This window comes from Lissotriton helveticus, chromosome 1_1, assembly GCF_964261635.1.
Source record: "Lissotriton helveticus chromosome 1_1, aLisHel1.1, whole genome shotgun sequence".
NCBI classification, from domain to species: Eukaryota; Metazoa; Chordata; class Amphibia; order Caudata; family Salamandridae; genus Lissotriton; species Lissotriton helveticus.
The window spans coordinates 1067866334-1067883333 of record NC_136057.1 but is presented as its reverse complement, the minus strand read 5'-3'; the positions used below and the strand labels follow the sequence as shown (position 1 = coordinate 1067883333).

The 17000-nt window shown below is 44.3% G+C and overlaps 1 protein-coding gene across 9 annotated transcripts in view; it reads left to right on the top strand.

The window, feature by feature from the left end:
- The window catches only part of TMPO (thymopoietin), a 134510-nt gene that overhangs the window by 58839 nt on the left and 58671 nt on the right, over positions 1 to 17000 (top strand). For all 9 annotated transcript variants that reach the window (XM_078677978.1, XM_078677981.1, XM_078677976.1 and 6 more), the window contains exon 3: positions 4768 to 4914. In XM_078677978.1, coding sequence (XP_078534104.1) covers positions 4768 to 4914 — 147 coding nt within the window. The remainder of the gene's footprint in view (positions 1 to 4767; positions 4915 to 17000) is intronic.

Here is a 17000-nt window from a genome sequence, read left to right as displayed (position 1 = left end):
CGTGGTTTGTCCTTTGTCTACCTTCATCCTGATGTTGTTGGTCACAACAGTGAGTGCAGACTCAGTGCTGTGTAGTTTCCTGAACCCATGTTGAGTCTGATCAAGGAATCCAGAGGAGTCAAGGAAGGTAGACAGATGATGGTTCAGGTGTATCTCGAGCATTTTGGCTGGGGCAGGTAGTAGAGAAATCGGTCTAAAGTTTTTTAGCACCGCAGGATCCAAGGAGGGTTTCTTAAGTAATGGCCTAACAATGGCCCTCTTCCAGGCCGAGGGGAATACCCCGTGCTCTAAAGCACTATTCATGACCTCCAGGATATGGGGAAGGAAGGTGTCCCTGCATTCCTTCAGAGTTTTAAGCGGACATGGATCTAAGGGAGAGGAGGACTTCGTCTTATTCAACAGGAGGTTAAGATTTTCAAGAGTGACAGGAGGGAAATTGGTAAGGGTCTTATCAGGATCCTTTGACCATGTTTCTAAAATAGACAAATCAGTGGCTATATGTGTTCCCAGGAGCTTCCTCTGTTCTTCCAATTGCTTGGAGATGTCTCAAATTTTCGTATAAAAGAAGCTTGAGATGTTGTCACAAAGCTCCTGGGAGCCTATTATAGGATCAGGTGCCTGCAATGAACAGAGGGAATCTACGATTTTGAAGAGTTCCCTAGATGATGTCAAGGATGTGGTAATGTTGGAGAAGTGGTCTTGTTTGGTTTTAATGACTGAGGCCTTATATATCTTTAGTGTACTTTTGTACAGCTCTCTATCCTTAATGTCCCATGTCCTCCTCCACTTTCTTTCCTGTCTTCTACATCCTTGTCTCATCAACCTAAGTTGCTCTCCAAACCACGGGGCAGAAGGTTTACGCCTCGCAGCATACCTAGGGGTGGCAGGAGATAAGATATCCACAGCCCCAGAGATGCAGTTGGCTAGTTCCGAAGCAGCCTTCTCTGGGTCTGGCGTCGGGGAAAGGGTTCCAAAAAACGGGGCAAGGGAGTCATTGGAGATATTTTTGTAATTTCGCCTACATTCTCTTGTAGAATGCTCTTTCATAGAGAGCTCTGTACTAGAGGTGGTGAGTACAATAGGTACTGCTAGTATACATATACCACATGAATATCCTTCTAGTAGAGCTTCCGGGGTATGCCTATGATGACAAGAGGGCGAGCTGGGTTTCATAGCAAGCAAATCTTTGATGGTATATGAATGAGTTACCTTGGTGGTGAACTCTGGATTCCCCTTACTCAACCCGTACTGCAGCACGTCCTCAGCGCGGACGGGCGCAGCCGGGCTGGACTCTAGCTTGACTCCGGCGCGAATGCGGCGCGTCCGCTGCGCGGGGCCATGGCCAGATGGTTTTATACACGTGACTCACCCAAGATGGCCGCCGTAATCACTTCCACCCGAGTCCCAGTAATCCCAGCCCTAAAATCGGCCGGAAACTCTGGGGGGAGGCAGCGTCAGCTAGGTAGGTAAATGTAAAGTGCAAATGCAATTTTTAAAATTAAATCAACACCCTTCAATCGGTGAGATTAAAGCGTCGCAATTTAAAAACGGCGCGCTGGAGATGGGGGGGGGGGAGCGGACACACAGGGCAAGTGCTGGCAGTACAATGATAGTTTCAGGTTAAAAAACGAGTGCCCGGCTCAAGCCTCAGGCGAGTTGGCACCTTATGTCGTCTGTGGCGGCGATGAGAGCTGTTTCGGTGCTGTGGTTACGTCTGAATCTGGACTGGGATGGGTCTAGGATGTTGTTGTCCTCGAGGTGGTGGGTCAGCTGTATGTTGCCGATTTTCTCGATGACCTTTGCCGGGAAGGGTAACTGGGAGATGGACCGGAAGTTCTTGAGGTCTTTGGGGTCCGCCTTGGGCTTTTTGAAGAGGGCGTTTATTTCGGCGTGGTTCCAGCTTTGGGGAATGTAGCTGTGTCGAAGGAGATGTTAACGACCTTCCATAGTTGGGGTGCGATGGTTGCATCTGCTTTGTTGAAAACGTGGTGTGGGCAGGGGTCTGACAGAGATCCTGAGTGGATGGAGTTCATAACCTTGCGTGTCTCGTCGTCGTTGACGTGTGACCAGGAGGATAGCTGGTTGGTGCAGGTGGCGTTCGGGGTGGGGTCTGTCGAGGTGGATGTCGGCGATCTTGTAATTGAAGAAGGTGGCCAGTGAGTCGCACAGATCTTGCGAGGGCGGGATGTCTGTGTTGGTGCTGGGGTTGGAGAGTTCCTTCACTATGTTGAAGAGCTCTTTGCGGTCGTGTGCGTTGTTGTCTAGGCGGGCTTTGAAGGAAGATCTCTTGGCTGTTCTGATGAGGTGGTGATGTTTGCGGATGGCGTCCTTGTGGGCTGTGTGGTTGTCTGGTGTGCTGTTGTGGAGCCATTTCTTTTCCAGTTTCCGACATGTGCGTTTGGAGGTTTGCAGTTCTTTGGTGAACCAGGCGGCTTTCTTGCTGTAGTGGTTGATGGTGGGGGGTTTCTTGAGCAGGGCGAGGGTGTTGGCGCAGTTGTCTATCCACTGTCTGAAATTTCGGGCGGCGGAGTCTGTCGTTGGGGTCGGCCGGCGTGTTCTTGGTGGGGGTGGAGGTCAGCTGGTCTTCGATGACTTTGCCCCAGCAGCGGTGAGTCAGTTGTTAGGTGCTGTGGTGCGTGGTTGGTTTCTTGAAGTGGAAGCAGCGGTGGTCGGTCCAGTGGAGTTCGGTGGTGTGGTTGAAGGCGATGTGGGTGCTTGTGGAGAAGACTGGGTCGAGCGTGTGGCCGGCGACGTGGGTAGGTTCGGTGACTAGTTGTCGGAGGCCAAGGTTGGCGGAGTTGGCGTCATTGTTGTTCTCGAGGTGAAAGTTCAGGTCCCCGAGGAGGATGTAGTCCGTGGAAGTGAGGGCGTGGGTGCTGGCGAGGTCAGCGATGGAGTGGTGGTGGGGTCGGTGTGGATCCGGAAGTGGAGGTGTAAGGCGGAGTTGGAGTCTGCGAGGGTGTGGGCCTGGAGGGTGGACTTGTGAATGATGGCTAATCCGCCAACCATTCCGCTTTTCCAATGCCAAGCTTTTAAATTATTTTTGTTATACCTAAAATCTTTAAGGATCCCCTTGATTGTACACATTCCAAGATGAGTGCCTCTGTACATACATGGCACGCACAATTGAATGTCTTGGAATGGTTTTGGTGAACAATAAATAATGATATATGCAGGCATATCCAGAAAAGCAAGCAGTCAGGTAGCGCTGTGCAGGAAAGAAACATTTGAAAAATATTTTTGAAAGAGCATAGGTTGTCCTTCAAGCCCGCAATGGAACTGCAGATTTCCTGTTTTGATGACCTTGTGATTCGTCAGATTAGTCACTCGTACAGAAAGGCTGATGTGGGCTCGCTACTTGCTGTATGGTGTGTTGGATGAAAGCAAAACGCTACGCATGAAGAGAGCAGACTGAAATCCTTTCTATTAATCTTGTTGGCCCCATTTAAGGGTTGGCGTGTGGCAAGCGGATGTGCTGGGTCTTCATCTGTATTTTGATGGGGTTTTCTCAGAAAAACAGTTCCTTGCAAATGCCAGGTAAAGAAAAAGTAGGTTTAAATTTCTACTTCATTGTGATTTGGCAGGGTAAGTCAAAATAAAGCCTGCAGTTCAGAGGTGATTAACCAAGTCTCGGCTTGTGATTTTATGGAAAATTTCAGCACTTTGCAGCAACTTATTCATTTCGATTTGATTTTCTCCCCCCCTATCGGCATTTATTAGCTCTCAGCCTTTCCTTATTTGTTTCACACTACCAGCATGCCAACAAGCCTGTGCAACTCTGATGGTACATGGATTTTCATACCACCTGACAAACACTAAAGTCTTGCGCATCTCCTTATGCAAAAATCCCGACCTGAAAAGGTATGAACTGTGAATGGAAACAAGTTAACTTTTGGACCAATCACTTTACAACTCCACTCTAAATCTCCAGCATGTCCAGATAGACATATCAAACTGCAAGGTTTCACCTGATCAGGCACCCCCCCCCCCCCACCCCCCAACTACGTGTTAAGGCCAGTCTGGAGACTGTGGCTGGTACAACGTACAAATATATGGATTGATTTGAAGTGTGTGGTTCGACGTCTTGCACTTTGAGTAGAGTTTTTTTGTATTTATTTAAAAAAAAAATTGGACCGTCCGTGCTAGGGATGGCACAGTGTCCCACATCATAGGCCCACCAGCAGCCACTCTGAATGGATTGCGCCTATTTCTTTGACCTGGCTAGTCCAGCCCCTTACTCCGATAAAGACCTTAAATTGTCTTAGAAATCTGGAGCATGGAGTTTATCTTTTTTATTTATTCATAGTTTTGAGCCACAAACTTCATTTTTGACATATGCCAAAAACCCTTATCCACCGTGCGTTCTTTTCAAATGATTGGTCGTCATTGGTTGTGGTTATTTTCCACCAAGTGAATTCTCTTTAAATTCTGTTTAAATGTAAATAATCCTTGTTGTGGAAACCTGTAGTTTACTGTAGTTCATTTATTTCATTGGTGTTTTCTTTATCAGCATTAGCTTTTATTTTTTCCTCTGCTTTATTGGTTTTCTTGAACATCTTTAAAATCTTTCATTGCTTGCTTAATATGTAGTAGTATATTTATACTATGTATTGAGAAGATATTTAGGGTAAACAATATACTTAAAAAAATATCTATTTTATGTTCAGTGCATAATTTTTATTGTAGGCGCTTTTTCAATGACTTAAATACTTTTTTCTAGTGTGTTTCTATAAGCAATTATCTAATTTTGACTGTTTCCTGGCCAAGGATCGACGAGAAAGGTGTATGAGAAGAAACTACTGAAATTGAAAGAGGATTCAGATGTACCACCTCCTCCACAAGCCGTTTCTTCAACAGCTGAAGAATCCAAACAGAACGGCAACACTGACTCTGATCAGTACAGTGATGATGACGGTGAGCTGCGTGGTTATTTCTGATTAATGTATTCTGTCTCACCTGGGCCATATTATGAGGGGCAGTGCCCGAATGTTGCAAGATCAAATTAAGCCCTGTGGTGTTTTCACAGGGATATTCCATCAAGATAAGGTAAATACTAAAAAGTGTAACTGTGAAGAGTATATGCCTTCAACTGGGCAGTTGCATACTAGGAGCAGACTATTCCTGGTACGAGTCTTTGGCAGTAGGGTTCCCTCCCACCCTACTGTGTAATGCCCTTTGTAAATGGGGACACATTTAATCTAATCTTACTAGTGGACTAAGTCAGCGGCTCAGTATTAGCGAATGAGTATTGAGTTTTGAGCTTGTTTATGTATCAGTACATTCTAGTCAGTACATTCTAGTAAGTCCTTAGTAAAGTGAACCAGATGTGCCCAGGGCGTGTAAATCAAATGCCTCTAGTTGGCCGGCAGCACTGATTGTGCCACCCACATAAGTAGTCCTGTATACATGTCTCAGACCTGCCATTGCAGCATCTAAGTGCAGTTTTGGCCCCTTCACTGCCAGGCCTCTTTCCGCTGGACCTTTCTGTTTGTGGGGATATATAGGACTTGTAGGTTCACCAAGAACGCAGAGCCAATAACTGAGCAGCGTCTTGTAATGGTTTGTTATTATGTACCGGGTATATTGCAGTTAATTTGGGAAAATATATACATGGAAAATCTGTATGATCTGATATTTGCACATTTCCGAAATTAGGAGTACCCATACTAGCATGAGAATTATAGGTAATTTTTCTAAATGACTTTTTTTTAACACTTTGTCTTTAATTTGGAAGGCAGAAATGCATCGAAAGTCAATAGGTAATAACAGTTGTTCTACAGTTCTGTGTTATCCGAAGTCTCCCGATAAAAATGGTACCTCACTTGTGTGGGTAGACCTAGTGCACACAACCGGAAACTGCCCAAAACGCAACATGGACACACCACATTTTCACAGTGAAAACTGACTTTTTTTTTTTTTTGCAAAGTGGCCTACTGTAGACTTTGAACCCTAGCTCTGCCGGCACCTAGGGAAACCTAGCCAACCTATACATTTTTGAAAACTGGACACCAAGGGGAATCCAGGATGGGGTGACTTAACTGGATCTCACCAGGTTCTGTTACCCAGAATCCCTTGGAAACGTTAAAATTTGTCAAACCTCATTTTCCTCACATTTGTGTGGTGGAAAGTTTTGAAATGTGTGTGGATCCACCCAGCGTCCCCCCAGGTCTCCTGATAAAAATAGTACCTCACTCGCGTGCAAGCCTTGAACAAGAACAACAAGGGAGAAATAAAGCATTAATATTGCAATCACAAGAAATAAAACCATTCACATTCTAACACGCTATGTCACTACCCAAATGGTCAATCTACCTGATGGGCCTTCAAATAGGGCTGATGAAAAAAATGGGGGGTGATCTAGCTTAAAGGATCGGGGGAAGTTATCTGCCAGGCCAATCTGCCCCCCAGGTGGGGCAGAAAATAACAGACCGAAATGTGTCTCCCCCCCCCCCCCCCTCCCCCCTGAAAAATAAATAAATCCCTGGTGCCTAGTAAGGTTTTCTGCCTCCCCGTCCCCTCCCCCCCCCTCCCAACTAGGGCAGAAAGGCCACCCATATGGTATCAAGAACACACCAGTGTGCCATTTGGCGTCAAATATACTCCATACTTACATTGTTCTTTCTCTCACCATGTATTTTTGCCACCCCAGCTCAATGTTGTGTGCCCATATGTTAGCTTTTCATTGCTCCATTTTCTTCTACCATTTTGTTTCCTTCCTCTCTCCATGTAGCTTCCCCCACTCGCAACCATGTAGCTTCCCCACACACCGATTCTAAATGCCCTCCCATACACCACTACCGATCCAACTCTGATTGCTAAACAAAAAGAAACATGTGCTCATGTCCTTTTATATGCAAGTGCGTGGCCGGTCCCAAAGGTGAGTATCCTTAAGTTTATCTCCTATAAACTGATAACTCAGTTGGTTCATGTAGGAAGTGGGCTCTTTATATATTCCAAAAAGAGGTATGCTGTGTAAAGAGTCCAAGTATCACTTATGAGTGGACGGGGTGTGCTCTTTCTAGTGTGGTCGAGCAGCCATAGGCTTATAAGAGAGGAGTGTTAGAAATTTGTTGCACACACCTAGTCAATAAATGATGCTCACACTCAAAATAGGAGGTCTACACCAATTTAGAAAAATGACTTAGGTGTGTGTATGTATACCGACACGTTGCAGGGGCGAATGGAAGCGGCGAAAAGTATGTTTACTGACTCCCCGGCTGGGGGGTCGGCTGCCAGCACAACGGCTAGTTCATCTCAAGAAACGCATAGCAACACAAAAGATCTACTTAAGGCGCTAGAGAAGGCCAGCAAGGCCGAGCAATCAAAGTGGTGGGAACATTGTTCGCTCACTGGTTATTTGGAGGTCGGGAGGGTCCCACGTGGCCTGAGAAATATGCTTGCGCCATCATATGAAAACCCCGACCCTCACATGCTTGCAGATTGGACTGAGTGTAATCTGGAATATTCCAAGAAACTTATGACTATACTTGTGCAGTATGCAGAGACTGATGGGGCTAAATTACTGGTGGAAATCGATAGACTAAACGAAGAAATTGATAAATTACCGAGCTCTCCTCTAATTACAAAATATCGTGAAGATATGGCAGTCCGACTAAAAAGAGAGGAAGACATAATCAAGCGGCGTAAGGCCTATAAATTTCAGAGGGATTGCCTTGATTATGAGCACGGACAAATCTTTACATTTGCCAAAAAGTATGATAATATCAAAAAATCAGCGCAAGTTACACCAGCAGGCAATGCACAACCAACATCACAAACGTCTCAGGTAGCTGCAAATGAAGCAACAACTAGATCAGACGGCAGCTCCAATATAGACAGTGAGTCAGACAATGAGCAAGCCCGTACCCGGAGAGTGGGGTTTCGCAAGTTTACCCTGGCACAAGAAATCGAGGTAGTCCAGCGGGATCGCAGGGAGACCCTCTGTTCAAGTGCCCAAGGTGCGAACGCAAAGAAAACGCAACCACAAAACGGGCAGCTAGGAGGCGGTGCAATCTGCGCCGCAGAAGGGAACAACAAGGTAAAGAAAACGCGCAAACAGTGGAATCGCAGATGAGTCAGGGATCTGATGAATCACAGACTGTAATCAACCTCACTGATACACAACTGACTCCAAAAGAATTGTCCATACTCTCCTTGGGCTTGTCTTATAGCGCGAAATCGAATTTCGACTATGCTGGAACTAAAATAGACCTTTTTAAATACGTGCGCAAGCTCAAATTGAAGAAATATCACAGCTTGCATAAAAGGACTCAACCAACAGCTGAGTATGTCCAGTCTACTCAACCTGCAATTGCAACTTCAGATGAGTCTATCTTGCTACAAGAAATGATTGAAATTGGAAACAACTCTGACTTACCTTTACTGAATCCATCTGTAGGTATGAACACTACATCAATAACAACCACCTTCAAACCCAAGTCCAAATTTTGCCCGATGATGTTGAAAGACAACGTTGACCTCTTTCATGAAAGTCTCCCAGGATTTAAAAACACTATTTTTGAAAAGAAGTACTTTTTCTAATAAACACTATTATCGAGACCTTGAGTATCATCAACTCATGAATAAACTACATGCTAATCCGAAAATTGTAATTCGGCAATCCGATAAAGGAGGAACCGTTGTTCTTTGGCCTCTAAAAATGTACATGGAAATTGCATTGGAACAATTGAATGATCGAGCATGCTATCAACGAACAGATGCCAATCAAGTTCAACAAGCTATAGGCATTATCTATTCCAAATTGATGGCATGGCGCAGCACAGGTATCATTTCAATGGATGAATATAAGTTCATGAAAAAGGAAAATCCTGTAACACCTGTTGCATATTTCATTCCTAAAATACAAAAGAACAGTGCAATTCCACCTGGTCCTATCATCTCCGCAAGCAACAGTATTTTAGAAAATGTGAGCAAATACGTTGACTTTTTCTTGCAGGAGTTTGTTAGGACTTTACCTTCATTTGTACTTGATACAGGGGATTTTTTGAATAAGATAAAGGATGTTGAATGGAAACCAAGTTACTTGTTAATTTCTCTTGATGTAACATCACTATGCAAAGAAAGAGTGACATGAGACACTGAAGTTGGTAGTAGGAGTAAGATATACCCACTACTGAGATTGTTTGAATAACCCAAGTGAAGGGATAGTTCACCTTGTTGTAAGGGCAGGCACAGTGCTTTGAGGAGTCTAGTGAGTAGGGGGCAGCCTGTACCCAGTCCAAATCCCCTTTGGGCCCCTTGTTGTTTGGAGTAGTATGTACGGCAGCCTAGCCGTGAGGGCCACAGGACTTAATATATAGAAAAAATAGGTCTTCAATATAGACACGGGTTGGCAAGTAGGATACCTCAACGCAACCTGTGTTTTTTTAGCAGCCGGTGACTCAAGCTGGTGTTCGGACACCGTTCTCACAATCCAGAATGGCAAATTTTTGCTTAGCATTCACGGATCACATCACATCAATCCTGGCAGGTCCATCGCTACTGCCTGATACTCCACTGGGGGGTACAAATCAAGTGCGAGATGAGTGGGAAAAATTATCTGCACTGAGGAAACGTCAGATTAGAATAGCTCTACATGGAGCACTTATGACAGAGTACTTACGGGCAGGGGCAGCACATGCTAGCCTTCTAGTCAGATTGGAACCAAAGATTTTCCTGGAGGATAAGCAGTTCCGGGTGGACTGGAGCTACATAGCTAACAAGTGTACCCGGGACTGGCTTATCCTCATAATCAACACTGCGAAACGACTCAGTGAAGAGTTGCTCACAGAGATACTGAATCTAGAAACCACTATAAAAAATGATACAACAATTCTAGATGCAAAGGACCAGCTGAGTAAGATACAAACTGACCTGGGTGAATACCAGGCATACATGGTGAATCAGAAGATCAGGGGATTGAGGCGCAATCTCGAGAGGTTTAGCCATGGGTGGGCCTTCCCCTACACGGAGTATGAGTACTACCAACAAACCCCCAACCAGAATATAGGATACCAAAGAGGCAGGGGAGGTAGACCACAAGAGAGGAGAACCCCCAACCACTGGGCCTTTGATAACACGAGCAGCGAAGAGGATGAACAAACGGCTCCCCAACAGCAGAGCAACACTCGAGTCAGGTTCAATCCAGAAATCAATACCGACCAGGACTTAGGAGCAATGTTCAGGGCTTTTTTAGATCAATGTCCCCACAACCAGAGAGGAGGGAACATGAGAGGCAGAGGAAGGGGGCGAGCACGCCACATTCCAAACGCCACACGACCCATGAACTCGCCCAGAATCACCCGCAGCAGGGGGCGAACTATGATATAAACATGGAAACAAATATAGTGGTGAATCTTTCAGACCAGCCACTAACAAAGGAAGAGACGAGAGTCTTAAACAAAGGCTTGGGGTTTGTCCCCACCCCACGACATGACAGTTTCCAGTTAAGGGGAGAACTTAATGGGGTTTTCCGAAAAATCAAACTCCATAAGTTTTTTGAAGGAAAGGAACAACCACCGATGTCTGAATCTTTTAGTACAGACTTACGTCGTCCTTCAACTTTCACCCCTGCGAATCACCAAGTGGGACCAGAGTTCACAGTATTTGAACAAAAAGTTCTTAAAGAGATCACAGAACTTGAACAAAAACAGCTCAAGATGACACACAGCAACATGTCACAAACGGATTGGAAGGCTATCAAATCACTACAGATCAACAGCTCTATCACCATTAAACCGGCGGATAAGGGCGGAGCGGTGGTGGTGATGAACACCACAGACTATGAGGCAGAAATTACCAGATTATTGGGGGTAAGAGAACATTATCACCCTCTCTCACGAGATCCAACTGAAGAGCTAAAAACAACCATCCAACAACTAGTCACAATGGCAAAAGAGAAGAAATGGATAACGGCAAAAGAGGCAGAATTCCTGATTAACCCATCCCCCAGGGTTCCGGCCTTTTATATAGTGCCAAAAATCCACAAGGCTCAGCGACCCCCTCCCCTGGGCGCCCGATAGTATCGGGTATAAATTCGATACTCGAGCCACTATCGCAGTTCGCGGACTTCTTCTTACGTGAATGCGTAGTAACACAACCGTCCTATGTGCAGGATACCACAGACATCCTACGGTACCTGGAAACAACTACTTACAACCCAGAGGAACAGTTCCTAGTGACAATTGACATAGTCACTGTATACCAACATACCCCAGGAGGCGACGCTGGTGGCAGCAGCTCGTGCCCTGGGGCAATGTGAATGGTTTTATGACACGACACCAACGTTCGTGCTCCAGTGCATAGAACTGGCACTTACCTGCAATTTCTTCATGTACAAAAATCAACTGTACCCCCAGACATCGGGGACCTCGATGGGAGCCACGTTTGCCCCTAGCCTGGCGTGTATTTACGTCGGGCAATTCGAGACTAATTATATCCATCATGAATCTAATCTCTTCCAGAGGAACATTGTCCTCTGGAAGAGATATATTGATGACATCCTGTGTATTTGGAGGGGAACTGCGGATGAGTTGGACCAGTTCCTCACCTGGCTCAATAATCTGGACCAGTGCCTTCGATTTACCTGGAACATAGACCGACGGAAGGCCACCTACTTGGATCTGGACATACATGCAACAGAGAACACATTGATAACGACGGTTCATCAGAAGCCCACGGACAAGAACTCTTTGTTGCATTACAGATCATTCCACCCAAGAGCCCTCCGGGACAATCTCTCGGTAGGACAGTTTGAGGTACCGAAGAAACTGTACCACGACAGCTAGCTACCTCGAACAGTCAGAAGATCTGGCAGCAAAATTAACTTACCGTGCTTATCCTACCAAAATAGTGAAACAAGCATGCAAACAGGCATTGAACACCCCTAGAGAAGCCTTACTCACGAAGCAAATCAGAGAAAAGAAAGAATGTATACCAGTTGTTACCACCTTTGGCCCCCAATCTACCAAGATTCGCCAAATAATCAAGAAACATTGGCACATACTAGACACCAGCCTGAAGCAAATGCCACAACCCAGGTTCGCCTCCAAAAGATCCTCAAGCCTGAGAGACCGATTGGTCCACTCGCGCGCAGCTCCGGTGGTGAAAGAAGCCAATATTCCACCAGGGCACTATCCGTGCGGCAGTTGTACAGTTTGCGGGCTCACAAGCAAAGTGAAATCATTCACCAGAACCAGCGGGAAGGAATGGCACTTGAACACCTTTAGCAACTGCAACACCTCCAATGTGATTTACAGACTTACCTGCCCATGTAAGCTACATTACATTGGATTAACCTCTAGAAAAATAAAGATTAGGATCCAGGAGCATCTTAGTACCCTGAAAACGCCGAAATTGACAACTAAGCTGGTACAGCATTTCGTGAACCATCAACACCAACCCAGGGATCTGCGTTGGATAGTAATTGAAACAGTACGAGGGCACCAATACAACATGGACAACATCCTTCATAAAAAAGAAGCCCGCTGGATTTTTGAAGAATGTACAGACGATCGGGGATTGAACGATACTATCGAATGGCACAAATTTCATTGAATTTGATCACATTACTGATGCCAGTGCACATAGTAATGACACAAAGACAGACCTCTAAGAAAAATGTGCAGGAGGCAAGCACACATTATCTCCATTACATCAAAAGTGAGAGACAAGAGCTACTTGACCACAGACTACGAGGTCCACAGTAACAAATATAGAGCAATAAGCAACCCCTATACAGAATATATAAGTGGAACGCGGAACGCGTAATTAATTCAAATTCGTTGACACGAAAGACAGAATCTGATCCATTAAAAGTATAAACAATCCGTATGTCCCCAATTAATAACGGGCCTGATTAAAGTTAAATATGACAGAGTGATATGCACTGTAGAGATACACACTGCACTCAGGGCCCCATTCCAATCTGGCCGACCCGCCAGCATAGGTAATCACGCCACCTTCACGTAGCGTAACAGTCACGTGACCAGGAAGCGCCGCATGGGGGGGGGGGGTGGTCTAAATAACAGCCGCGCGTACGGTGAGCGGAGGCCACAGCAGGTTGCACAAGCGGTAAGGAGGACATAGACGCTGTGGGCGAGAGAGGGAAATGAATATGAGTTAGCTCCACTGGGTAACAACACAGGAGTATTTGAGTGCACCGACTGCCGACCGCGGTTGTAACACAAGGCTCGTGTCAGCCAACGAGCAATAGTGTCATTCAAAAGAATGTTTTTATGGGATAGCACAGCCGGTACATGCAGAGGCAAGGGCAGCTATACCGAGAAACAGGAGGAGCACAGGAAAACGGCAAAAAATGTGCTTTCTAGAGAAGAATTTTGAGAAACTATACAGTACCATACTCAATTATAACATACTCGATTTTTAGATATCGACCCAAGGGCGAACACGCGGACCCACTTATGGATAAAGGGGGTTCTTTTAACAGCAATTTCTTCTACGGGAGCCTGGTATGCACCTCAACATAAGGCTACCTGGTAATGTATAAGAATGTTTTCTGTAATGGTGGCAGAACATACCCTGTTGAGTTACGAAGGCCGAACTGTAATATATGTGTGTGTGTGTTATACTTTTATTTCCATATGTGCATGTAGGTACAATAAAGGGAGAAAATTAATACGATAAGTGCAAGAAGTACGCTGACCCAGACACAACCCTGATGAAATCGCCGGTAATGTATAACGCGGCGATGAAACATGTTGGTTTTTATTAGAACAGGCACACGGCAAAGAATAAAGTGGAAAGTGCTAGTGGAGCCCAGTTCTTTTTAACCGAATAGGTCCTATAACTCATAACCTGGAGGTTAGGCCCTATCACTTAGGTGGGTCATTCACATAACTACACTGAGTTTCTTTTTGTGCACAGTTTTATCCCCTTTATTTTCAAGGTTGGCAACTGCTGATGATGATAAAGCGGGGAGTCAAGCGAGAACCAGTTTGACAAATCCCCCTTGGTGGTTGCTCCCGTGAGGCGTTGCCAACCTCCCCTCCCCTTTTTTCACCAGAGAAGGGTAGAGTAAGAGAGAAGTATAGCACAAGGAATTAGCTTGCACACACATGTGGTTTTAGACATGGATATGCAAAGAAAGAGTGACATGAGACACTGAAGTTGGTAGTAGGAGTAAGATATACCCACTACTGAGATTGTTTGAAAAACCCAAGTGAAGGGATAGTTCACCTTGTTGTAAGGGCAGGCACAGTGTTTTGAGGAATCTAGTGAGTAGGGGGCAGCCTGTACCCAGTCCAAATCCCCTTTGGGCCCCTTGTTGTTTGGAGTAACATCACTTTACACCAGAATCTTTCATAGGGATGGTCTGCGTGCAGTCCAACATTTTCTGGAATCAAGACCAAGTGACTTAGCTGAGCACACCCGTATGATATTATCTATGATTTCTATGTGCTTAGACAACAACTTTTTCTTATTAGGTAAGCAATTGTTTCAACAGACGAGGGGTGTGTCAATGGGGGCCTGCTTCTCTCCCAGTTACGCCTGTTTGCACATGGGGTACTGGGAGGAGCAGGTCCTTATACCAAGCTATACTGAAATAATGCAGACTAAGGTAGTGAGATGGCTCAGGTACATCGATGACTTGTTTGTAATTTGGGACGGGTCAGTTAGTGATGCTAAGGCTTTTATCACACAGCTCAATGTAAATAATCTTAACTTGCAGTTCACGGCACAGATTAGTGAGTCATCAGTGTTTTCTGTATGTAGAGGTGTTTTCCCGGAGGGGGAAACTTGAAACCAAGCTATACCGGAAACCAACTGCCGGCAACAGTATCCTCCACGCAGGTAGCCACCACCCTACACATCTCATTAGGAGTATCCCTTATGGAGAAATGCTCCGCATAAGACGGATATGCAGTGATGAAAGTGATTGCAGGGAGGCGCAGTTTGCTTGCAAACTTAGATTTCTAAAGAGAGGATACTCACAGGACTGCATAGATAAAGCCATTATCAGAGCTAATTCCAGAGACAGAACAGCATTGGTGTCTAGTCTGTCTCAAGACAGAACCTTGCCATCTAAAATTGCCAATAATGAGACTCGGCTTATTCTAACATTTAACAACCAACATCAGGTCATCAGAAACATAATCAAAGTAACTGGACATTGATTTCCAGTGACCCAGTATTATGTAATCTTGTTAAAGAGAGCCCTAACATCACCTATAAACGAGCCATAAGTGTGGGTGATTGTTTAGTCTCTAGTAGCCCTGAAACCAGAAGCACAACAACATGGTTGGATGCTAGCAGAGGTTTCCGTAAATGTGCTTTGTGTAAAGCGTGCAAGAATGGAGTCAGAAAAGAATATACCACTCCATTTAGCAGTAAGCCTGTGGCCATTAAATGCCAATTAACATGCCGTAAAGAATATGCGGTGTACGTGTTGGAATGCCCCTGTGGTTTGCGCTATGTTGGTAGCACGAGACCACACGTATACAAACGCATTCTGCAGCACCTCAGGGCAATAACAAATGGAGATATGGCTTACCCAGTGGCTAGGCACTTTGATGAATTGCACGGTAAAAATCCATCTGAATTAAGGTATTTTGTAATCGATACTGTGCCTCCACAGAGGAGAGGCGGTGACCGTGAAGCAATGTTGCGTAGACTTGAGACCAGACTTATCATTTTGTTGGATACTAAGACCCCTAATGGTCTTAATGCAGGTGAAGACTGTCATACTTACCTGTAAACAGAAACTTTTTTCATGTATTTAACTTAAAAAATGGTAATCATACTTGGTGTCCGCTTCCATTCCTATTTTCCTATGAACAGTATTGTTTTTACTATTATTATAATTTTTAGCTAATTGCATTATTCACTTGTGGTAGCACTTACTTTTTATGCCAATATTTATTACTGATTTTGCACATAAGCCTTTAGCGCTCATGATAGGTCAAATTGTGGTTTTGATATAATAGATATTTTATATGAAAAGAAATTTGAATTAATATTTAATATGGTAAAGCAACCTTTATTGTGTAGGATTTAATATATTAATGTTATCTCATATAATTGCTGCTATATTGATAATTGTGTGTATATTCAGATTCATGATTGAAAATGTTTTCATTTATTTTGATATATATGTATATACCAATTTAATTTTATATGGTATATATATTTTTGTATTTTTATACATAATTTTATATATTTATGTATCTATGTATTTATACAATGTATTTCTATGAGAAACCACTAATAGGTACATGTGTATTTACACAGTAAGATTTTCGCTTGACTACTGATTTCATGAGCAGTTGTAGTAAACAGACTGGCTTGTAGTTATTTGCATTCATGCAGCAATGAGTTACGACAGTATGTTGTCTATGTGTAGTAAAAATAATTGGCACTAGCACTTTAAATTGAGCACATACGCCCCTGCACGTTGTCATGTGATCAAGGCCGTGGTCGGCCGAAACGCGTAATGGTGGTGTGGTGGTGAGCAGAATAAAATAACCAGCACTGATTCCAGGGTTCGTCTCGTCATTTTACATCGTGACTGCTGTGACGTTTGTTTACCTAATATATGTATATATGTGTATGTATGTATATATGTGTATGTGTATATATATATGTGTATGTGTATATATATATATATATATATATATATATATATATATATATATATATATATATATATGTGAACTTCGTAAAGAGGCAAATACTTTTTCATAATAGACTTTTTATAGTTTTAGCAGTGTTAATCACCAATGCGTTTTTACCCATAATGCTTTCCTATAGGAGAAAGAGCGTTCACTGCATAAATACACTTGGAATACCTTTTAGTGGGACCCCTTTCGGTCCTGATGTGGTAGAGGGACAAGGACCAAAGTTCCACCAGCAGAGCTGCCTTATCTGCCCTGGTGAGTCCGGGTGCAGAGGTGTTAGAACTAGGTTGCAAATGGGGACTTGGGGACAGGTCTGGGAGCAAGGGGAAGCAGTATGTTTCCTCAGGGCCCGACAGCTCGGTGGAG